At 41.6% G+C, this 21,280-nt stretch overlaps 2 protein-coding genes across 5 annotated transcripts in view; one reads left to right on the forward strand and one right to left on the reverse strand.

Moving 5' to 3' along the window:
* KIAA1549 (KIAA1549 ortholog) overlaps positions 1–6,767 on the forward strand; it is a 144,523-nt gene extending 137,756 nt beyond the window's left edge. Inside the window, exons 20-21 of one of the 4 annotated variants that reach the window (XM_050324616.1) lie at positions 3,107–3,149; positions 4,227–4,366. In XM_050324616.1, the coding sequence (XP_050180573.1) occupies positions 3,107–3,130 (24 nt within the window). In that variant the 3' untranslated portion in view covers positions 3,131–3,149; positions 4,227–4,366. Of the gene's footprint in view, positions 1–3,106; positions 3,150–4,226 lie in introns of all 4 variants that reach the window. The other 3 variants (XM_050324615.1, XM_050324614.1, XM_050324617.1) reach the window with 3 other exon arrangements.
* Positions 6,768–17,207: 10,440 nt separating this feature from the next.
* Positions 17,208–21,280, reverse strand: TMEM213 (transmembrane protein 213). The gene is made up of 3 exons (XM_050323842.1): positions 21,205–21,280; positions 18,906–18,974; positions 17,208–17,377 (listed from the first exon to the last, which is right to left on the reverse strand). The coding sequence occupies exons 1-3, from the start codon at positions 21,278–21,280 to the stop codon at positions 17,208–17,210; spliced, it is 315 nt and encodes a 104-aa protein (XP_050179799.1).

Here is a 21,280-nt window from a genome sequence, read left to right on the forward strand (position 1 = left end):
GCAGTGTGTGTTCACACTACTTGAATTTGCTTTGCAGTACTGCATGATCTTGAAACAGCTTTGCAGAAAGGAAATGCAACAGGATGGCCTTATTTTGAGATTTTGGTGGAACTGAGCTGCCTCCACTCCAAATGAACTTGAGAGGAGAAGCATAAAGCTCTTGAGAATTGGATGCACTAGAAATAAATTCTATTGATACTATCCAAAAACTTCATCTGTCAAAGCTGAAAGATGTATTTTTCTAATTTGTTGTGCTCTCTGTGCTTGAAACTGTGGTATTTGAATGCAAGATCATCACAACTTCAGTTTATACAGAAAAGATCACTTGCATGAGACATCTTAGTGTCTCCTGTTCCATTTTCAGAGACATCTCTGGGTTACTGTTCATTGACCCTTCTTAACACTTGTCTCTCTTTTCTGAAAGTGACTTTTCTAAATCTGTGGGACTGTCAAGTACACATTCAACTGTTACTTTCTTAATTTTTTATTATATGAATTGCTAACATACTACTGAAAGTTCAGGTATGGACCCATCATATGAGATCTTATACAAAGAGTTACTTGCACAGCTTTCAAAAACTCACAGCGCCATACAATGTGATTTGGTTGCAGGTTGCACCTTCAGTCACAGTTTCAGGTGTGTTCAGGTCATTTCAGTCCAGGTTGACTTTCTTTTAGTTCATCTCAGTTTAAAGGTTTCCTCAGCTTTGACAGAACTTTTTGCTCACTGGTTACTGTAGTTTATATATTACTGCAATGTGATTTTCTTTTCAGTTATTAAAAACAAACAAACAAACAAAAAAAAACCACGCAAAATGAGGAGATCACAGACTAAAATTTATCTGACTATAATGTCATTCAGTTGTAGGAGAGTTCACCTATTGCCCACATTTTCCTTTTCCTGTGAGCTGTATTTTATTTTTTTGCAAAGGATTCTTCACATTAAAGAGGAAAAAAAAAAGCCTAAGTCTTATAGCTTTCTGTATTATTATAAATAATTACCTTCAGAGTTTTGATTTTTTTCACTAGGACAGAGCTCTAAATCTATCTTTCCTCCTTTTGGAAATGAGGCTTTACTTAATAACAGTCATGTTCCTTATGGTGCACTATTCAATCCTTTGCAGTCTTACCATTCCCTCATTCTGAGCAAGTTTCTAAAATTAAACTCTTCATTTAGGAAGATTAGAATCTAGATCATTCTTCTCACACGCAAACCGGAGAAGGATCTGCATTTGTCTTCCTGCAATAGCCCTTTTCTTCACAGTGTCTTCACCCATTATTCCTGAAGCCAATACCTGATTTTCTGCTAGAATATGACTTTTCACTTGTACCTCCCAACCCAAAGCCAGTGTGCAGGGTACCACCAGTTCACCTTAATTCTCCACGTAGAAGAGCTAGGCAACCAGGAGAATTCCAGCATTTCCTTAGCTGACACAAAATACAATACTGAGCAAGTGCTCATTTGAGCAGCAGAACAAAGCCTGGTTTCTTACAGATGGATGGATGCCTTGCATATCTCTACCTCCCTACCACCACCTGGCATCAGCTCCTACCCATCTACAGTCCCTTATAGATCTCCACTGTTCTCCAAAATCTTCTCCAGGTTTGCAGTGTTTCCCAAAAGCTACTCTTAACCTTTCACTCTTATTTTCCTACTCCAGCCACCCACTGTAGTGTCTCTAAACAATCTGACTGTAGTTAAAGCTGTCTGTCGTGTACCCTAGGTGGCCCCTATGAGATATGTGCTGGCTGACAGGTCCACCTGAACACAGCCTAACATGACCTTTCTGCCACTCAGAAGCAGATTCAGTGGTAGCACAGATCAGGTTATGTCTAATTAGCTACCTGGTTTTGTGAATTTTATATATCTGTTCGTATATATTTTTATATATGCATATGTCTGTGTATATATTTATATATCCAGTTCAGTTGAAATTGGCCGGAGTTCAACAGGTATTAAATGGAGATTAATAAATTTATAATGTGATCTCATAAGTCTTCATTTTTTAAGAAGGAAGATTCAGTAAAGATGGCTTTGTCAATTTTTTTTGTACTGCTGTTAATTTTGCAGAAGTTTCTAGATAAAATCTAGAATTTATAAATATTATATAAAACTATATTTTTACATATATATTATATAATGTGCCAATGTGTATTTCTGTTAGTAAAGAAATTTAAAAGTAGAAAAAACCACCAAACTGAAAAAAAAAAAAATTCAGTGGTTTTGCTCTCCTTCTTTTGCTGTCATAGTTTAGTAGATGTTAGGTTTCTAAACCAACGTGGTATTGAAAGTTCTCAGGCCTGTTTAATTCTGATGTTATATGGGAAATCACAGAAACACATACTTTTCTTTCTCTTAGATATTTAAGAAAACCTTGATAACTTTAAAGTAAAAAACAGCCACTGAGGTCATCAGATGTTCTTTCTAACTTCCCTTATAATTCCCCTGTAGCCATTCTTATGGTAGTAATGCAGTGCAGTGTGAGCTAAAAGCTGAATCATTTGAATGTGAAGTAACTTGAACATAATTTAGGATGATGTTAAGACTTATGTATCAAGAAATGTTTGCTTTTAATATTTTTTAATGTCATCTCTTCTCTATAAACCTACAGAGTACTTGTCAGGTTTGCCAACTCTAGACTGCACATACGAATTAGTTTCAGGTTTCACTGCCAAATGAACAATCAAGAGACCCATTCATTTCTTTCTGATACTGAAATCACCTCTCTTTTATGAGATATAAGACAGGATGTTACTTGGAGAACCTTCACCTATCATTCTTCTATTAAAACCTCTTTTCCTCTTAATCTCTCTCCCCAAATTAACTGTGTAAATGATGAGTGCTGTACGTGAGCTGTGCAAGAAAGTCAAGAATCTGTTATTAGTTCTACTTTATAAAAAATGGCTTAAATGTTATTCATTGATATTATGAGAGATGTTAAGGAACTTATTCCTGCACATTTTTGTGTTCCCTGCACGCTGCTGCCACAGTCGCTCTAGGTCCCCCATATCCTTCCCAGGCTCTGCTTTGTAATCCCTTCGTCCCCTACCCCTCACTCCCAAATCCTCTTCTAGCTGACCTTGCTGTCCTTTCTTCCCCCATCAGGTTGCTCTCTCTGCTACTACTTAAGGCTTATCTACAGAGAAAGGTAGTGCTCACTGAATTGTGATGACTGTGATCTGAATTTGCTGCAGGTGGCTGCTTTCCATCCCCAGCGCAGACCCTCTGAAAGGGGATTACACTGCTTTGCTCCCAATTGTGTGTTCGAGTCCTTTGTGTCCAGTGTTTTCTTCTGGCTGTCTCTCAGCCTTCAGCAGTATGAGGCAAGGGGAAACACTTGCTTCTGGTGCATCAGCTGGAATTTAGATTTTCAAAATGTACGTTGTTTGTGTCCATACTGGGAGTTGGTGCAGTCCCCCAGTGTACTGTAAATTCATACTGTGTTTTAGTGTAAGCAGATTTTCTTCCAGATAGAGGAGCCATAAACTCAGGCTTCTGTTTTGTTTTGTTTTGTTTTGTTATGAATGTGTGTTACTGAACAAATGCAGAATTAACCCCTTCCTACCCTGAAACAGTGATTATCCCTAAAGTGGGATAGTGTTTCTCAGATATGTAAAACAGATTTCATGTATGAAAAATCTAATCTTTCAAATCTGAGTAGTTTTCTCCTTCTACTTCTTCTGTTGACCGTGTTTTCCTGGGCACTGGTCAGTCACAGGGTCCTCAAAAGTGTACAGTCTGAACAGGCAAGCCAGGCAGAGAAAGGGAAGGTCAAACTAGTAGCATCTGTGCTTTTAAATAGTGTGGAGATATGACAGCTAGGAAGACAGTGATTTGCCTATGGTCTTTTAGGAAGTTGATAGAGATGGAAGGAAAGATAAGCCAATTTTGTTGACTTCCAGTTCTGTGGGTTTTCTCCCCACCTCCTTCCACTTCAGTTTCTAAACGTACCATAGATTGGAAAGGAGGTCAAGGCTTTTTAATGGATACTGAAAGAGATTTGGAAAATCACTGGACTTGAGGCAGTCCAACAATTTTGTGTACACTTGTTGATTTGTGCTCCATAAGAGGAATCACTCATTCATGTAGCAGAAGAACAGTTGCAGCAGATAGAAGCATCTCCATGTTGCTTTCTCCCCTGTTCTTTGCCTTTCTGCTTTCTTGTCTTTTCTGGGATAATCATGTTTATTCAGAAAGTACAATAATGCTTTCTACCTTTTTCCAGACGCATATGCATGGACACCAAGAATATTCCTCCTCACCAGTATTCCAGATGCCGAGGACTTCAGCCAGGCAGCCCTCAGCACCTCCTGCTCAGCTTCCACACAACAGCCTTCAGGGCCAGGGCCTTTGCTACACCACCAGTTCCACTGAGGACCTCCAGCCAGGTCACTCATCAGCCTCTCTTATCAAAGCAATCAGAGAAGAACTTCTGCGACTTTCTCAGAAACAGACAACAGTGCAGAACTTCCATAGCTGATTTAGCATTCCGTTGCAAATCTGCCAGGTATCTGCTTCCTATGGAAGCAAACACTTATTGGAAATCAGCAATGTTGTTCTCTCAAAGGAAGGAACTTTCACAGCTCTGTTGAAAACACTCTGGAAAAATTGAAGGCGGCAGCAAAATGAGGATAGTAAGGAGAGAGAGATGGGGACAAACAGGGAAAATCATCAGTGTCATCGCAAGTAATGTTAATTAATCTACTAATATTACGGTGCTCCTTCTCTCTCCTTACCCTCATTCAGCCTAACTTATAAATAAAACTTAGGTCAAGAACTCAATACTCCAGCAACAAAACAAAAAAAGACAGGAACAAACTCCAGGTATGATGGACTCCTTTTTCTAAGGAAGTAGGTGAAGTTTCGAATAAACTGAGATGACATTTTTCAAGAGACTACAAGTATTCTTATCTCTCCAGTGCTTACGGGGAACTGGTTTGTGTTGCTGTTCTGCAGGATTACAAACTGTATCAGCTCAAGGGTCTTGAAGGTCCAATCCATCATACGAATCACTTTGGTTGTCAGGAACAATGGGACTGCTTAGAATAAAAGTGGTTTTTTTAGTTACTTGTATCAAACTGGAACGATAATTGTTATAGCTCTGTGGTTCCAAATGGAGCTACCCTCTGCACTCTTCCTTGTTTTCCTTCTGGTGCTGAAGCTTCAAGTGTTCCTTCATCTTCAATGTTTGCAAAGTGAAACATTGGCCTTGTATAACTAAGAAAATATCTGTAGACTCATTCAGGCTGGAAAAAGAAAACAAAGCATCCAAACAGAAAGGGCTTGGTATCTAATTTGTTTAAAAATTATTGAAAACTGGGAGAGGAAATACTCAGCCACAGCTGAAGTTGGGGAAATGTGTGTGTATATGTTTAAAAAATATATTTATGTACTAAATGTTCTTACAAGACCAGTGATAAAATATTGCCACTCTGTAGTTTGCTTTGTGGACAGAAACCAATCCAGCCTGACTGGTACAGGGTCACCAGCATTACATTATAAATTGATGTCCTAAATCATTGCTTATGTTTGGATCTGAATAATTTTAGTGGAAGTCAGTGACAGTTTAGAGCATTAACATAGGCTTAGATTTGCAGTTTTGAGACAGTTTCTATATTTATACTTGTTTCCACTGTCCCTTTGGACAAAGGGTGAGCATTATCCCCATGGTAAAAATGGTACGTGCCATGGAACTGTTTGTCGCTGTTTTTTCAGAGTTTTAATTTAATATTAGCTACAAATTTACTAATATTGGCCATTGCATAACTGTAACTGACATAATACATACGGAAATTTTACTTAAGTCACGATTTGTTGGAGTGTGTTCATTTTCAGATCAAACTGAACTAAAGTTAACAACCTGGTACAGAGATAGAGTTGCCCTCTGTCAGTGTTTGTGAGGATGTTTGGGAGCCTTACACTAGAAGAATGGAAAGCAAAAGTGTTACGTGCTCCAGTGCAGGTATTTCAAATAATACCAGATTATAGTCATAAAAAGTGTGAGGAACAGAGTTCTGCCAGAGAGAACACTGGGCAGTTGCTCTGGGTAGGGGCTGCGTTTGCCTCACTCACTGGGGTAGAAATGGCACTGGTGAAATACAGGAATGTAACACTGGTGTGGTATTGTGGTCTGGGGCTGCCAAATCTGTTCCTGGTTCCAGTGCACAGTTCAGTAACTGTGACAGGACTGACTCAGACTGGAATGAGAACAGGTAGGAGGACACTGTGGAAGAAGCCGACTACATACCTTCTTCATGAAGCTGGTACACCAAACTCATTGCTGAAGCCAAAACCTCAGCTGCTCACTGATGTGGAAAAAATGTGGTATGTTTCCCTCTTCACTAAGAAAAACAGTTATTTTTCTGTTTACTTATGATCGTCAAAATGCTGTATGAAATTGTTTTGAGGGGCTTAGTGCAGCGAGGCAGTCTAAATTAGTTTCCAGTTCCCTGGCCAATATGTAAAGCCCTCATGGGCACCGGTTGAGATGTGAATGGGGTCAGAACACCAGCATGGTTGTGAACAGCAGTACCAACAGGTTATTGTGATTGCATTTCTAAAGCTTTTTCATGTGATAATCAATTCTAGGGTAAAAATAAACATTTGTTTTCTGCCAAGTTTGTAAACATGGATGTTGCCAATAATTCTGCAAAAATGTCAGGTTTAGAAGAATGAAGAGTGTATCAGGCAATGTTCATCTGGTCTTTTTGACAGTGCTGAAGACTGACTTTTCCTAAGTGTTCCCATTAAAATCATCTGTGTCCGAGCCCACTTCCTTCTCCAGCTTAATTCTGCAGTGAGCTGAGACACCAGTGCTTACAATATTAACATATTACCATGGCTTCATTTCAAGAAAATGTGGTCTTCTAAAAAATAAATTATTTTCTGGTTTCAGCTACTTAAGAGGGACTGTGAAATAAGAATTTCAAAATTTAGAGGTACTTAAGGCATATTCATTTTTTGCTAGTGATAGTGATGCTGTTGTGAAAATCCATCTTTTTATATATGGATGAAGACCCTTTCTCTTTTCAGTCCCAAGTCTTACTAAAAACGAAGGACACAGGATAAATACGTACTGGTAAATAAAAGAGGCTTTCTGATACAAAAATCCCTCTTTAAAACCTTGGGCAGGACAGTAAAATATAAGAAGTTGGAAAGCTGTGTTGGAAGTTATGTTCTCAAATTGGCTGGACACCTGATCCAGTGGTATGGCATAGTCTGTATCTTCATATAGTAAGAAAAAAGTAGCACCAGTTCCAAGAATGGTCTTAACAAGGGAGACCCACACTTTGCTTTCGGTAGCTGCAGGAAAAGCTGGGTTTTTTTCATGTGCTAAGAAAAAAGGATTCTGTGGAATGCATGTGCCAAAATGCGTGTTTCCACTTGGATATTCAGGGGGAAAAAAATCTGTAAGCTTCTGCATCCCCATGGGTTTGAGCTCTTTTGCCAGTTCTTTTTATTGCCCCATTAAAAGGCAGGAAAATAAAACCCAAACAAACCTTTTTTTTCTTGAAACTTTAAGTATCCTGAATTTAAGTATCTGTTAATGAATTTACCAGCTTCTGAAAACACTGATCGAATGAGAAGTTGGTACAGGCACAGAAAGCTGTTACCAACAGTTGCATCCATTTCCATGACTAAACCATCTGGTTCATGGAATCCTCAGGCTCTTCCCTTTCTTCACAGTTTTCCTTGACATTTGTGTTTTGTCTGTGTTTAGTTTGGCACATAGAAGAACTTGGCAAGATGAGAGCTACATAATTTAGCTTGGTTGGTTTCCTTTTCGTGGCCAAGATGTTGACCCCTAGCCCGCTTCTTGATTATTTTTGGAGCTAAGTGAAATGTTACAGTTATTTTTTGTACACTGAATTTGAAAGGTGGGGCACACTTCAGTACTATAAAATATTCCCTACCAGGATGTAACACATGGTCCTGCCAGTGACTGTGGGCATGTGACTCAGGAAAGAAAACCTTGCTTTTTGGAGGAGTGAATTGCATAGGTGCTGGACTTGTCATGTTAAATAAGCACACTTTAAGCAGTAAGTGGAATTTGACTGACCCTTTGCAATGCACTGTACTTGCAATGGTTTGGAACAGGCTTCTTATATAGTGGTTTGGGAGCAGCAGCATCACACAAGATCTGCCTATCCCCTCTGCACCCAAAGGAGTGTTGGCTACCCCAAGATCATAGAATCATAGAATCACATGGGTTGGAAAGGACCTCTGAGATCATCAAGTCCAACCCTTGATCCACTACCACCACAGTTACTGGACTATGGCACTCAGTGCCACATCCAGTCTCTTCTTAAATACCTCCAGGGATGGAGAATCCACCACCTCCCTGGGCAGCCCATTCCAGTGCCTGATTACCCTCTCTGTAACGAATTTCTTCCTAACATCTAACCTAAACCTCCCCTGGCAGAGCTCAGACCATGCCCTCTCGTCTTACTGACAGCTGCCTGGGAGAAGAGACCGACCCCCACCTGGCTACAACCTCCTCTCAGGGAGTTGTAGAGAGTGATGAGGTCTCTCTCCCCTGAGCCTCCTCTTCTCCAGGCTAAACAACCCCAGCTCCCTCAGCCTCTCCTCATAGGACCTGTGTTTGAGTCCCTTCACCAGCCTGGTTGCTCTTCTCTGGACCTGCTCCAGCACCTCAACATCCTTCCTGAGCTGAGGGGCCCAGAACTGGACACAGCACTCCAGGTGTGGCCTCACCAGTGCTGAGTACAGCATGCACCTTTATGGACATACATAAATACAAAGATGGATCATCCAAAAGTGCGTGTTCTCAGCAAACACTGAGGACAGTGCCTTTAAATTAGACCATGGACAGCAGGGTTCCAGCATTATCCTACCAAGAGGCTGTGTACAGGGATGGTAACTTCCCAAGAACCAAAACAGCTGATCCTGTTGTGTGTTAACTCATGGCTTGAAAACACATTTGTTGGATTACACAAGGAAGCTGGTATGTATTCAGGCTCATGAAGTCACCAGTTGTGTGATGTGGATGGCAGTAGGCAGTTGAACTGATTTTTCTTTTTTTTTTTTTTTAAGTTTTGCCCTCACTACATTCCCCCCTTTTCCAACTTCAGTAGTTTTTAGCTCAAGGAAAAAATGGGTGTTTTCCTTTCCTTTCCATAACTACCTTATCTAGGAGTTCTTTGTTAAAAGGTGCCAGTCCTTGAAAATACCCTATTTTGGCCAAGAGCTTTGAAGTGGCAGGACAAAGGACATTTGTGACTTTGAGGCAGGAGGATGTTGTGGGCTGTATTTTTGCAGACACAAAGAAAAAAATTGATTTTTTTTTTTAAAAATAACACCTGTTTTGTGTTTTTTGAATATGTACAGAGAGCTGGAAATGGATTAAAATATTAAAAGAGTGACTGTGATTGTAAGAAGGCAAAGGACAGCAACAAGGTCTTTGGGACCACCTGTAAAGTGTGCTAAAAAGAGAGAGAAAAAGCCGTGGGGACTCCACCTGCCCCCACTCAGGCTGAGTCCATAATACAGCCCCTCGCTGCAGTCCTTCGGCACTCACAGTTCTGGTTTGTATGAAAGTGAGGAACATCTCTCATCGGTGAGACTCCCAAAAGCAGTTTGCCAAGCTTATAGAGTTTCTCCAGGACTGTTTAGATGTGCACAGAGAAAAGCAGCAGCTTTGAATTGCTTGAATGTGGAAATGCAAGTCCACTTCTCTTTTGTGGAGGGCGTCTTTTTTGTCTTCCTGTCAGATTTTTATTTTAAAATCAAGGAGATACAATGAGGATGTATTCTGCTGTCATCAGTCTGCTGTCATTCATGTATTCCACTATCTGTAGGGCCTAAATACTGAGGAAGCAGAAACTGGGAATGCAAGTTTTGGAATGTCTTGTGACGATTCACTCTAGTTTTGAAGTAGTTTGGTGTGAGTGCACTTGAGTGCAGTATGTCTCTTATAGCGAGTGTCTCTCGAAATGGAGCTTCCTCAGAGGGAGGACTGTAAAATTTTACTTCTCTGTCTCTGACACTAATCCGATGAGGGCAGAATTCACTCGGCTTGTGACAGCTCATACCAATGGGATTAGTAGTTCAGATCCAAATGTAGGTCTGCATGTTGCCCCTGGCTGCATCTGCATGACTTGCACTGAAAACCATTTAGCCACATGTGTTGTTTGGAAGGAGAATTTATCCTACAGATTCTTTAGTGCAGTTCGGGATGCAGTTGGCAAGATGTGTCTAGCTTTGATGTACAAGTCCCAGGGTGAGTTTACTCACCTAGAGTAAGAAACTTGAGAAGCAAAAATCCTGTGGAGTTGCAATGCCTTTTTAAAGAGACTTTTCCGGAGTAGAGCTGCAGTCTCATGAATTCCACAGAAGACTGATAAATTAAAAAAAGTTACATTAGTACTAGAAAAAACCCCCACATTTCTTTGCACTTCATAGTTTGTAGAAATTGAATGTTTTGTGTTACTTTTTCTTGATACCTTTTATAATATCAAATATGTATTTTTTTTCTTTCTAGTGACCACTCCTGTTTAGTTTTGAGTAGTTCTTACTCCATAACTGGAAGTTTGTGTTTAGGCTGTTACATCTTGCCTTAATTGGAATAAAATGTTGGCACATTTGAACAAATGCTCTGAAGAATCTTTTGAAACAAATGCTAAACCTCCATGGATCCCTGACGTGTTTTTCAGGTTCACTTGCAGAAATCCTCTTATTGCCCAGTGTAGGGCAGGTGAAATGAAATGAGAACTAAGAGAGTAGAAAAGAGACTGAAAGATGAAAATAATTGTTTGGCATTTCCAGATACATTTTAATGTACATACTTCTTAAGAGCTCTGTAGTGTTCCCATGAAAACTTCTCAAATATTTCCATCCCAAGGCTTCTTGGAAGTTGTTTTTCTCATCCAGGCTATTGGAAGGTTTTAGTGCTGTGCATGATTTAAAAGCAGTAGCTGCATATTGTTTGTGTTTCAGGAAAAACTACTTTTTATATTCAAGGAGAATTAATGTGGTGTTATATATGGCAGTGCACTGTGCTCTTTTGGTCCCAAAACACAGATCTAAAAGGAACTTGAGTACAGAAATAAAAATTTAAAAAATACTGCAATAATGAAAAATCAGCAAGTTTTTATCATTGGACTTGAGGAAACAGGAGAAAGAGAATTATGGATTAGCCACTGTTAGTAGTAATTCAGCATAGTCACTAAATATGAAACTGTTCAAATTCAGTGCAGTACAGGTGATCTGAGTGACCACAGACTTGTGAACTGATTACTGCATTTGTTAGTCTGTGCAATCCTGGATAAAATGGTTTCAGGTAAGTTGGTTTATATTTTGCACAGAACACTTCTGTCAGGCTTTTCCATGGACGAGTTTAATCTTTATGTTAGTTTCTGTCTTTGGGCTTGATGGTGGCACCTTTAAGCAAGAACCCTTGGAAAATTCAAGGTTGAAGGTGAGGAATCTCCTGTTCAGAGGGCTTGTGGATATGCAGCCACGTATTCATGTTATTGCTACATCCTTCTGTGCTTCACTACTGTGTGGAACAGAATTTGGTGGGTCACTGGAAACAACATTCTTGCTTTTGCAGAGTAGAACTGCAAAAAGGTTACAAGACGTTTTTTGTCCTTTCAAGCAGATGGCATCACTGATACAGCATTGGCTACAATAATCTTACTTCTGCCAGGGAGCAGAGAGCGCTGTTTCCTGCAGCTTAAGGAGCACTCAACACTAGTGCCAATGAGAATTATTTAGTCCTCTTCATTTAAGAATGAGCTAACATCTGTTACCTAACGTGATCATGTCTGTACAGAATGCTAGCATTGCTCAGCTAAAGCATGGTGATTTCTTCATGTATTTGAGCCCAGAGAGTTGCTGTGTCAGAACTTGAATATTGTTGGACTGATCTGACTTAAATGCACGGTATGTTGAAATGACACAAAGTGGGAACAGTCTAGCAGAGATGGCTTTGCAGGTGTCTCCCTTCTCTTCCATTAAGCCATTTAAGCAAAGCAAAACAGAACTGTGGAAGACCTGAATACATACTTAAACTTTTGCTCTGAAAATCACACTGAAAATTAGCTGCGTATTTAATCATGTGATCTGGAAACTACAAGCTAGAAAAGGTAGTTCTGGCTTTCCCAGTGACTCATGAACTGCTCTGCATGTTGGTACCATTTGTTTTGTCTTTATGATTAGATAAATCAGAGGCTGAAAAAGCCACTGATAATGTAAGAATAAGAAGAACTTTATGAAGAAAAGTAATGGTAAAAGAGGCAAAGCTTACAGAATATCAGTTGGGAGTCAATTTGATTTCCAGTTCCCCACTTAAAAAGGGAAGAGAAGGAAAGGACAAGGCAGGTCTTTTGGGTTGTTGCAACCAATACTGGGCACAGCTGTGAGCAGGGAATGAAGAGAAGAAACTTAGTATGTTGAGTCAATAGTGAATAATACAGGTAAAGATGAAGTGTGTAAATAGTTCGGAATATACAGCCACCAAAGAACACAGAGGCAACAGAAAGTTTAACTTTGGTCTCCTATATGTTTTTCTATATGTTTTTCTTAAAGCATATAGTCATATGAAGTAGTTCAAGGGTGGCACACTGTGTTTAAGTTCATGCACGAACTTGGTAGTGAATATGTGAAGTTTATGGAAAATGAGATCGGTAGGAGAGAGTAGGGTGGGGAGAAACAGGAGTGATTGATTTTCACAAGGGAAAAGTCGAAAAAGTCATAGGAAGGTATTATTGCATGAAACTATCTGCAGTCCTCCGAGGATTTGTTTCAAAATGCCAGGGGGGAGAGCTGCTGTAAGAGAGCTCAGTTCTGTATTGGAAGGGTGCTTTATTTCACCTGTGAGCTGAGCAGGGAAGGGGAGAGGAAGGGAGCAATAGGATAATGGGGCACATCCTTAAGCTCCTCCTGAGGAGTGTAAGGATGAGAGAAGGTGGTTGCTTCCCAAGAATGCCTATATTCCATTCCTTGGCCATAAGTAACGACAATAAATTTCTGAAATCCTAGTTTTTATGATGGTTTTATCAAAATTCTTACATAGTCCCAGTACACAGCACCTTTTCTTATGAATTTAACCTCTGCCTTTTGTCTGTGTGCTTCATGTGAGTGGCAAGCTCTGATGCTTGCCAGTTTTCATTCCTCTAGTGATTTTGCAAAGTGTAATCATTGTAAAGTGCAATTGCTTAATATGTAGCTCATTCACTAAAACCCCAAGGATAAAGGCAGTGAGTAATGTGAGTCATTACCAGAGCAATGGTATCTGAAAAGATGAAGACTCGTGCATCAAGTACCAATCCATTTAGTCTTGAATTAAGAATTTTAAGAAACCACTAGTCGGATGTGATTGATACTATCTCCAGGCAAATTAAAGTAGTTACCCTGGAATGCTGTGCTGCTGCTAATGTTTTTCTCCTTCGTTTTTAGAAGTGCTGATCAGTTACATGTCCCTACTGCTCTGTTTGTCTGTCCAAGAAGTTTTCAGACCAGCAGCTTTCCCAGGTGCCTTTTGCACCTCTCTTGCCTTTCCAGGCACTATATACCTTCATGCCTGAAATTCAGAAACTTTGTCCAGAAAATATGAAGAACTCTGCTGACTTGATCAGCAGTGTTGAGGTTCAAACTTGTGTATTTCAAGTCACACCTATTTTTTTTTCAGCCATTCACGTTTCAACAATTTTCTTGCTTTTCTTTGTACTAAGTCGTAAGAGCTGGAATAGATTTTTTTTCTCCATCTCATTCCAGTGATGAACTTTTAGGTCCAAAGACATAGAATTTGACTGGACAGACAATGACTATAAATGACTGGAGTGTTTACATTTCTATCATCAATCTGAGAGGGTAATTTGCAGCTTAATAGGCACCGTGAGCTGCCGTCTTACTTCTTGCATGCTGTGAGATGTGCAAGTGCCTGCATAATGTTATATGTAGCAGTCTGATGGGGCACCCAGGTTTAGCACTGGTGAAATGATTTATGCACACCTGTAAATCAGGAGTTTATGTTTTGTTTCCAAGATTTCCCGTGGGAACAAAAATGACAGGCTTCCTGAATTACAATACCAAAAAAAATCTGAACAACAAAACGAGGCATGTGCTGGATGTATAACTCCCTTGAAGTCAGCAAGGCTTGGGTAGCATTACATCAGTTGGGATCTACAATTAGAGGTCAATTATACCTGTCAGTGATATTTTTAAATCATAAAATAATGCATGATAAATTAGTAAAGTACTTCAGTCTGCAACACTGTTCACAGACCACACTTATAAGGCATTGTACTATACAATCATCTTTAATTTGTGCATCACAACCAGACCACAGCCTTCTACTGGGACTTCATTGTTCTTAAAATAGGGGTTATAACTCACAAGTTGTGCTACAGTGCGTCCCTTGTTGAAATTATTCCAGAAAGGGTAACAGTAGACTACAGGTAATCTTTAGACTTTAGAAATCAGGTATGCATAATCCATTTCTGCATGCTAATTTCTGTCTATATGTCAGTTTTTCAAGCCTTTTGGAGGCAACTTTTTTATTCTGTGCTTCCTGTAACTATTGACAAGCCCCTGAAATACTGACAATACCATCAGGGCTTTTCTCCTCCTCTGGCACTGTGTGTTGCTTTGCATTGTACCTGTGATTGCCCATAGTGCCTGTGATCAGTACAGCCCATAGAGTGTACCTTGGACAGTCTCTTTAATGTTTTATTTTTTGTACTGTATTGCATAAGAACAGGTAAGATATTTACATTGGTAGCCTTTGAGTTTTGGGGGCACTGTTACTTTGTTTAAGGATCTCAAACACACTGGGAGTAGTACTATCTTCATGAGATTTTACAGGACTAAATTCTTCTAAGTGACCCAATCAAATGACTTGAAGAGAAGCATCTACAGATCAAACCTGACAATGTCAGATGTCAAAGTAGGCGATGCAGTAAGAAACAAAACTGTCATATTAGATCAAAGGTTTACAGGTCACTGGTCTAGAAAAAGTATGCTTTTCACAGCAGAAATTATCTGACTTGGGTTTCACCCTTGAACACAGGCACACAGAATCCTTTGGGACACTATATTATATGAAAAAAACACAGATTTTTTCCTTTTCTCCCCTGTTTGGTTGAGCTGGGAATCCTCGACAGAAGCTGCAAGAAGCAAAACCTGAGGTTTAAGTCTACTACAGTCCTTGAAGGTAGCTGCACACACGCAGACTATTTTGGAGAGCGTGAAAAATAAACAAGCTGTGCTTCTAAAGGCAGGCTTCAGGAAGCTCCCCAGAATTGCCCAGTGGTTACAAAGCTCATCTGTGGGTGTTGCACTTGGCTGTAAGACAGGTAAAGTTTGCATCACGTACTTAAAACTCAGACATACAAAAGCTAAGGAGCACATCCTCTCAAAGGTGAAAACCAGCGCCATGTCCAGCAGGCACTTCTGTGTTCCCAACCAGGAGAACAACCTCCTCAAGCCTGGAGAACTGTAGGAAGAGGTCTGCAGAAGGTAGACACTAAGGCAGTATGTGGAGACTTTTTCACAGTATCTTTCACATTGCTTTCAGGCCAATGAACATTTGCCACTAATACAATAGGAAAGAAATTATGTATATAGAAGATTTGTTACACATGAGTGCTTGCAGTTGTTTTCAACTGTGAACTCACTGCTCTTTAGTGTTGATATTGACTGACAGTTCTTTGTTTCTGTAAGTTTGTACATACACAAGAGGTTTTTTGTTGTTTGGTTGTTGGGGTTGTTTCTGTTGAAAGAGCTGGCTGGTCCAACACCAAGATTTGTCCTGTGAAAATTATTTTTGTTTTAATTGTTGTATATTAGAATACTGAGAATTAAGCCCTTCCCTTTTAAAACTTACTTGCCTGATACTTGCATCTCCGTTCAGTGTTTCACTTTGAAAGGCTTTTTGTCTTAAGTGATACTAATGATAGGCAACGGTGTCCTTTCCTCCGTGTCAAACTTGTCACTGTTCCTGGTGATGGTGGATAGTTGATAAGGGACGACTGCCCATCGCTCTGAAGTGGCACAGAGTTGTCCTGATCGAAGTATCTGCTTGTGCCAGAATCAATGTGAAGAGTCTTAAAACTGATACCTATCTTTTCTCACTGGAGAAGTTACATATTGATGAGCTGGTGGGAGAACATAATGATTTTTAGGAGATACAAATCTCCAATGGTGCTTTCTTTGATTTAAAAGTAACTTTTTATGTTTCATTTCAGTTGGTCTCTAGCAAGTTTGCTAATCCTTTGTGGGTCTAGATAGGTTTAACACTAATTTATTATTTTAATAACGGATACAAATCAGGCTGGTGCAACTGCCCCAAATCAGAGTTTGACTGCAGTGAGGCAAACCCTCCTGCATGAATATGTCTTGTTAGAATCCTGTTTCTAACAATTTGGGTTGAGTAATTCCTTGCCAATATAAGCTTGATCTGTATAAACCAGTCAGTGAGAATCTTTCAATCAATAAGTGTTTATTATCATATTGTATAAGTTGGAGCAGTTTTGTGCATGAATTGCATATGCTGGTTTAAACCTAGTTCAGCTTGGCTTAGTTACTCAGACAGGTTCATGCTGAATAAACATTCAATTCCTGCAACACAGTTCACATATACATGGCACTGGAAAAACTAGTTTTACTTTCAAACCAGCTCTAATGATCCCTAAGTTTCCATAAGAGAGTTTTCCCATGCATCAGTTAATAGGCTTTTAAATATCATAGGTTAGTGAGGGAGAAGGACTCCATAAAGTCAATGAATTACATTCTCCTGATGTAACCTGGCCTAGAGCCCAGTAATGGATCTGGTAACATTGATCCTCCAGAAAATACCTTATTTGCCCACTTTCCATTTCAAACCAAAGATCGTGCACTGGGTTGTCTTAAGACAACAGGCTACTGACTGGTCCTTCCCCTCTCCTTGCTGCTGCTGCACTCACAGCAAGCATGAGAGGGCTCAGGGAAAAGATTTTCTTTTTTCGCATTGTGGGACATATGTGGTGGCTTGCAAGGACTTGCCTACTCCTCACCGTGGCCGGCAGCTCCAACCTGCCAGGGAAGATGAAGCCCCAGCAGCTGCCCTGCTTAGGTCTGGTCATTTTTGGCTGAAGGTATGTTTCCTTTCTTTTTCAGTTTCTTAGGAAGTGTTTGAAATGCTTTGTCCGTCTGTCTGCACCTCACTGCTCCCAGGTGCTGCTGCTTGCTGGCCTCAGTCCCTGCTTCAGGCCACCAAGTATTTGGGCTCGTCAGGCCGGAGTTTCATGATCTTGTCCATGCAGAGCAAGATGAGAGTCAGAAACCAGAGGCTCCAGCCAACGGCCGCTGCAATCCACCCGTAATCGTCCATGCCCGACGGGCAGCACACGGCTGCCTGCGCGCAGAAGTTCACGTCTGGTGGAGAACAAATGAGGTGAGCTGATGGGAGGCCAAGTACACAACAGGTCTCCTTTACAGTGACTTCACTCTCTACCCTGTGGCCTGTCACTCTGCCTTGGCATCTTTCCCCTAAGCCTGGCTCTTAACCCTGTGGGTGGCAGTACTCAGCCCCATCTGCATGTCTTCAGTCAGTCATCCCTGTCTGGCCAAACACCTCAGCAGCTCCTCGTACCACTGTGCCCTTAATTATGGAAATCTTTTGATTAGCATCTCCTCTGTCAGTTTTAGGAATGGCAGATGATAGAAGTAGCTAGGTAAAATAAAAAATAAACCTGGGGTAGAGAAACCCTCATGTGAGAGAGTAAGAGGATCCCTAGCAGAGACACCTTCAGCAGCATGTCCAGTAGTTTAGGTACCCAATACTTCTGTCAGCAATAGGGGCAGTGGCAGCTCTCTGCTGGGCTCTTAAGTGTGACTTAAGTGTAACAACTGCAAAACACACCACTATCAGGGAGATCCCTGTTTTACATGTTTAAAAATGAAATAATTTTTAACAATTCCATGGGGCTTTTTCTTGTATCTTTTGCATCTTTTTTTCCCTTTAATCAGTCCAATTTCCTAAAGTCAGTTAAGGAGTATCTCATTAGTTGTTTTATTTATACTGTTATTTAAAGGCATCTGCTCTACTTTTTCTGTTCTAAGGGCACAGTGAAGATACCAGCCCTTTGTCTATATCCTGTGTGGTAATGTGGAAATATCAAAGGGAGCCTGAAGGACCATGGTGTTTTGACCCCTTGGGCTGGGACACAAGCTGAGTGTGAAACCCCACCACTCAGGAGTTTACATGTTGATGTGCCCGAAATTGTTAGCTGTGGAAAGGGAATGCCTCCTGAGCTTGGTGAAGGGCATCCAGCCTCTTGCACGTTTCCAGGAAAAGGCAAGTGCAGGTGCTGCTCAGTTGCTCTCTTTCACATATGTCAGGCAGGACCACGACCCTGTGTGTTGGCTTTCAGTGCACACAGTACAACTGTCCTGCACTGCAGAGAGCAGCAGTTCCCATCACAGGGATGTGACTTGTGTGTGCCCAGAGAAGGGAGAGGGATGCCTGTCCTGTATGCCTTTGCCATGTTTTCAAGTGTTGGTACATGTACTATAGTAGGAAGTGCAAGACTGGGGAGATGTCTGACATTTGAGCTGGAGGATGACTCTGGGAGTACTGGTGGGATTTTGGGTTGCTTGGAGCTGGCTCTTTGGGAAAGACCTGAGAGGATAGGGAAAGAGGCACTCCTGGGAATCCATATAGTGCCTACAGGCAGGTTGTCTGGCAGGGAGCTTTGAATTAGCTATCAGCCTGTTCAAACCTATGCGTCTTTCTCAGTGTACCTAAGATACTATACCATGCCAATGGAGGAGCCTTAGAAATGCATCCAAGGTTCATCCACAGCGATAGGCCTGGACAACAGAGAAATCCATTTTCAGGACAGCCTCTCAGTCACCTGTGTAGACTCATCACCTGACTTTAACATGATTTATGAAGACTTACTAAGACATGGTGCTTCGATCTCAGTTGCGATCGTGGAGCTTCCTGAAACATTGGAGATGGCTTCAGCTGCTGCCAGAAGGAAAGCACAGGAGAAAAGGCAAGTTGGATTAGAAAAGCAATACTGGGCATCTAACATGAAAATCTGATAACCATTGGCCTTGCAGAGGTCTGTAGGAGGGAACCAACTTGGAGAAAGTAGGTCCCTGCCCCTAAACATTGCTGCATTAGGGTATGCTTTCTTATCCCACCACTTCCAACACTGGCTCCAGAGATCTGCTGTAGCAGCAGCCATAAGGAGGTGGTGGATCACTGTGTTTCTGCCTGAGTGGGACCCTGGTGTGAGCTCTGTTCACTCAGAGCTTGAATTAACCACTGTCCTTTCCCAAGCTACAGGGGCAGAACAAGCAAGGACTGAAGTGGGAGAGAGCATTCAGTGGCATGGGGAGATCCATGGCCAGCAGGCTGCACACTTTTTGTCTTTAGAACAATCCCAGTAACTCCAGAGTGTGCATGAGTCAGGCAGAGCCAAGGGCTGGGCCCATCCAGGGAGGGCCTAAGCAGGTCCACCATGGCACCAGGGGGTTGCTTTGGCTTTGCTGCAGTTCAGAGCATCTGACACTGCTCTGGCTGGAATCCAGTTTGGACCAGCATGGTAACCAGCTCAGGTTGGAAAATGCATCATACAGAAATATGTAATGGAGGGAGAGGTCCAGGAGATTCGATGAAGGCTTTGCCTCTTTATCCTGCTTCCTACTCATAGTCAGAACACACATACACTCGGGCACAACTCTTTGGCTGGTCTCCAGCCCTCCAAATCTGTCCATGTCACAGGCCAAAGCTTCCTTAGTCTTCCTAATACCTGCCTTGCCTCTCAGCTTCAGTGTGTTCCCTCTAGCACTGCGGGATCAGACACTTCAGGACAGCTTCAGGATGCCTGAGTGAGGGAAAAGCACAGGTTGCTGCGGTCCCTGTACATCAACACCTGTCTGTCTCCTGCTGTGGAAGGAAGGGAATCTAAGAAATACCTCTTCCTGTGCTGCCATGAGCAGTGTACTTCAAGTTTAGCTGAATGGAGCATCCTCTGCACAGATAGATGAAAAATGGCCCGGGAGGCTACAGGAGGGAGGACTCGTGCTGCACGTGGATGCAGGGGCTCTAATGTGCTGGTTGTCCACGGACCAGGCACAAGCTGTGAGATAATGATTTCCAGTCAAACCATCGCTCAGAGCTGATAATTAGGAGTGTGATAACGAAATTCAGTTTCAGCCTGATTTCAATGAAGGCTGCAAAATAATAGCTCAGGTTTAGTTTCAGCTCAGGAAAACAAAACAGAACAAGATCTTTGACCAAACCTTTGCTTTGTGTTTGGTATTTTCCAAGTAACAGCAAATAAACTGAGATCGTCCTGTGGGAGATGTCCCTCTTGGGTCACCTACCATTGCTCAGCTTTGCATTTTGAGCTGACCCACCATCAGCAATACCAGAGCTTTCCTCAGGCCTCTGCCACACTCAGAGTGGGTCCCTGGGCAGCGTGTTCCAGGGAAGGGTCTGAGTACTCCCCATTCCTCTGTCTGACTCTGTTAGGACGCTTGTTGAATGACCTTGGCCAAGCCCGTAATTTGTTTTCTCAGTTAATAAGTACCTTATGGGAGCACTGGGAAGAATCATTAAAACCTATGTGTGACCTGTGGAAGGAAGTGCTGCAGAATGCTGAGCATTGGTTTGTTGCTATAGACTTTGCAGCACAAAGAACAGGCTTTCAAAGCTAACCCATCTTTAAACAGCTGGCAGGTCTCATCTGGTGCTGACATACAAATGCAGGCAGGACCCTGGTGGAAATAGGGCAGCTCACAGGTCTCATTTGCATTTTGGTTTTAGGCAACTTTTGTAATTAAGGTGGGACCAAAACCAGATATTCTGCAAAAAGCACCTCATAAAAGCTAAACCAGACTACATCAAGCCCCTTGGGTGTTACTGCAAATGGTCCTTTCCTCAGCAAGCACAGGAAGACCAAGTAACTGTGGTCTATCTCCTTGCCATTCAGTGGAGCAACCTGCAGCTCAGTCACACGTACAGTGGATCTGTAAATAGCTGTCAAAAGAGCATCTCTGCAGAAGGATGCTGTGACCACTCATGTCCAGTAATTCTCATTAGCATTAATCAATTCCAGCTCTTTAGACTTCATAGGTGAGAAAAGGGAGCCCGCCTCATTTTGAAAGAACAAATTACTGCCAGTGGGCAGTATAGGTGGGGGAAAAGGGCAGGGTGTGAAAACTGAAGCGTAAGAGAAGAGAAATACCTGCTGAGCAGGAATCCCAGAGCGCAGCAGTGAAGAGGAGCACAGTGAAGGCTGCCCAGGGCTCGAAGTGCTTCAT

Source organism: Myiozetetes cayanensis, unplaced genomic scaffold, assembly GCF_022539395.1.
Source record: "Myiozetetes cayanensis isolate MyiCay16 unplaced genomic scaffold, myiCay2020 scf3, whole genome shotgun sequence".
Lineage (NCBI taxonomy): Eukaryota > Metazoa > Chordata > Aves > Passeriformes > Tyrannidae > Myiozetetes > Myiozetetes cayanensis.

What these genes read in the sequence shown, in the direction of transcription:
- TMEM213 (XM_050323842.1), bottom strand. Translation starts at nt 21,280, where the DNA reads ATGAAGCACTTCGAGCCCTGGGCAGCCTTCACTGTGCTCCTCTTCACT. An exon ending in CTGGGATTCCTGCTCAGCAG is followed by an intron (nt 18,975 to 21,204) that starts GTATTTCTCTTC and finishes TCCTTCTGGCAG; the next exon opens with CAGCTGAAGCCATCTCCAAT. An exon ending in GATCGAAGCACCATGTCTTA is followed by an intron (nt 17,378 to 18,905) that starts GTAAGTCTTCAT and finishes GTTCTCCACCAG; the next exon opens with ACGTGAACTTCTGCGCGCAG.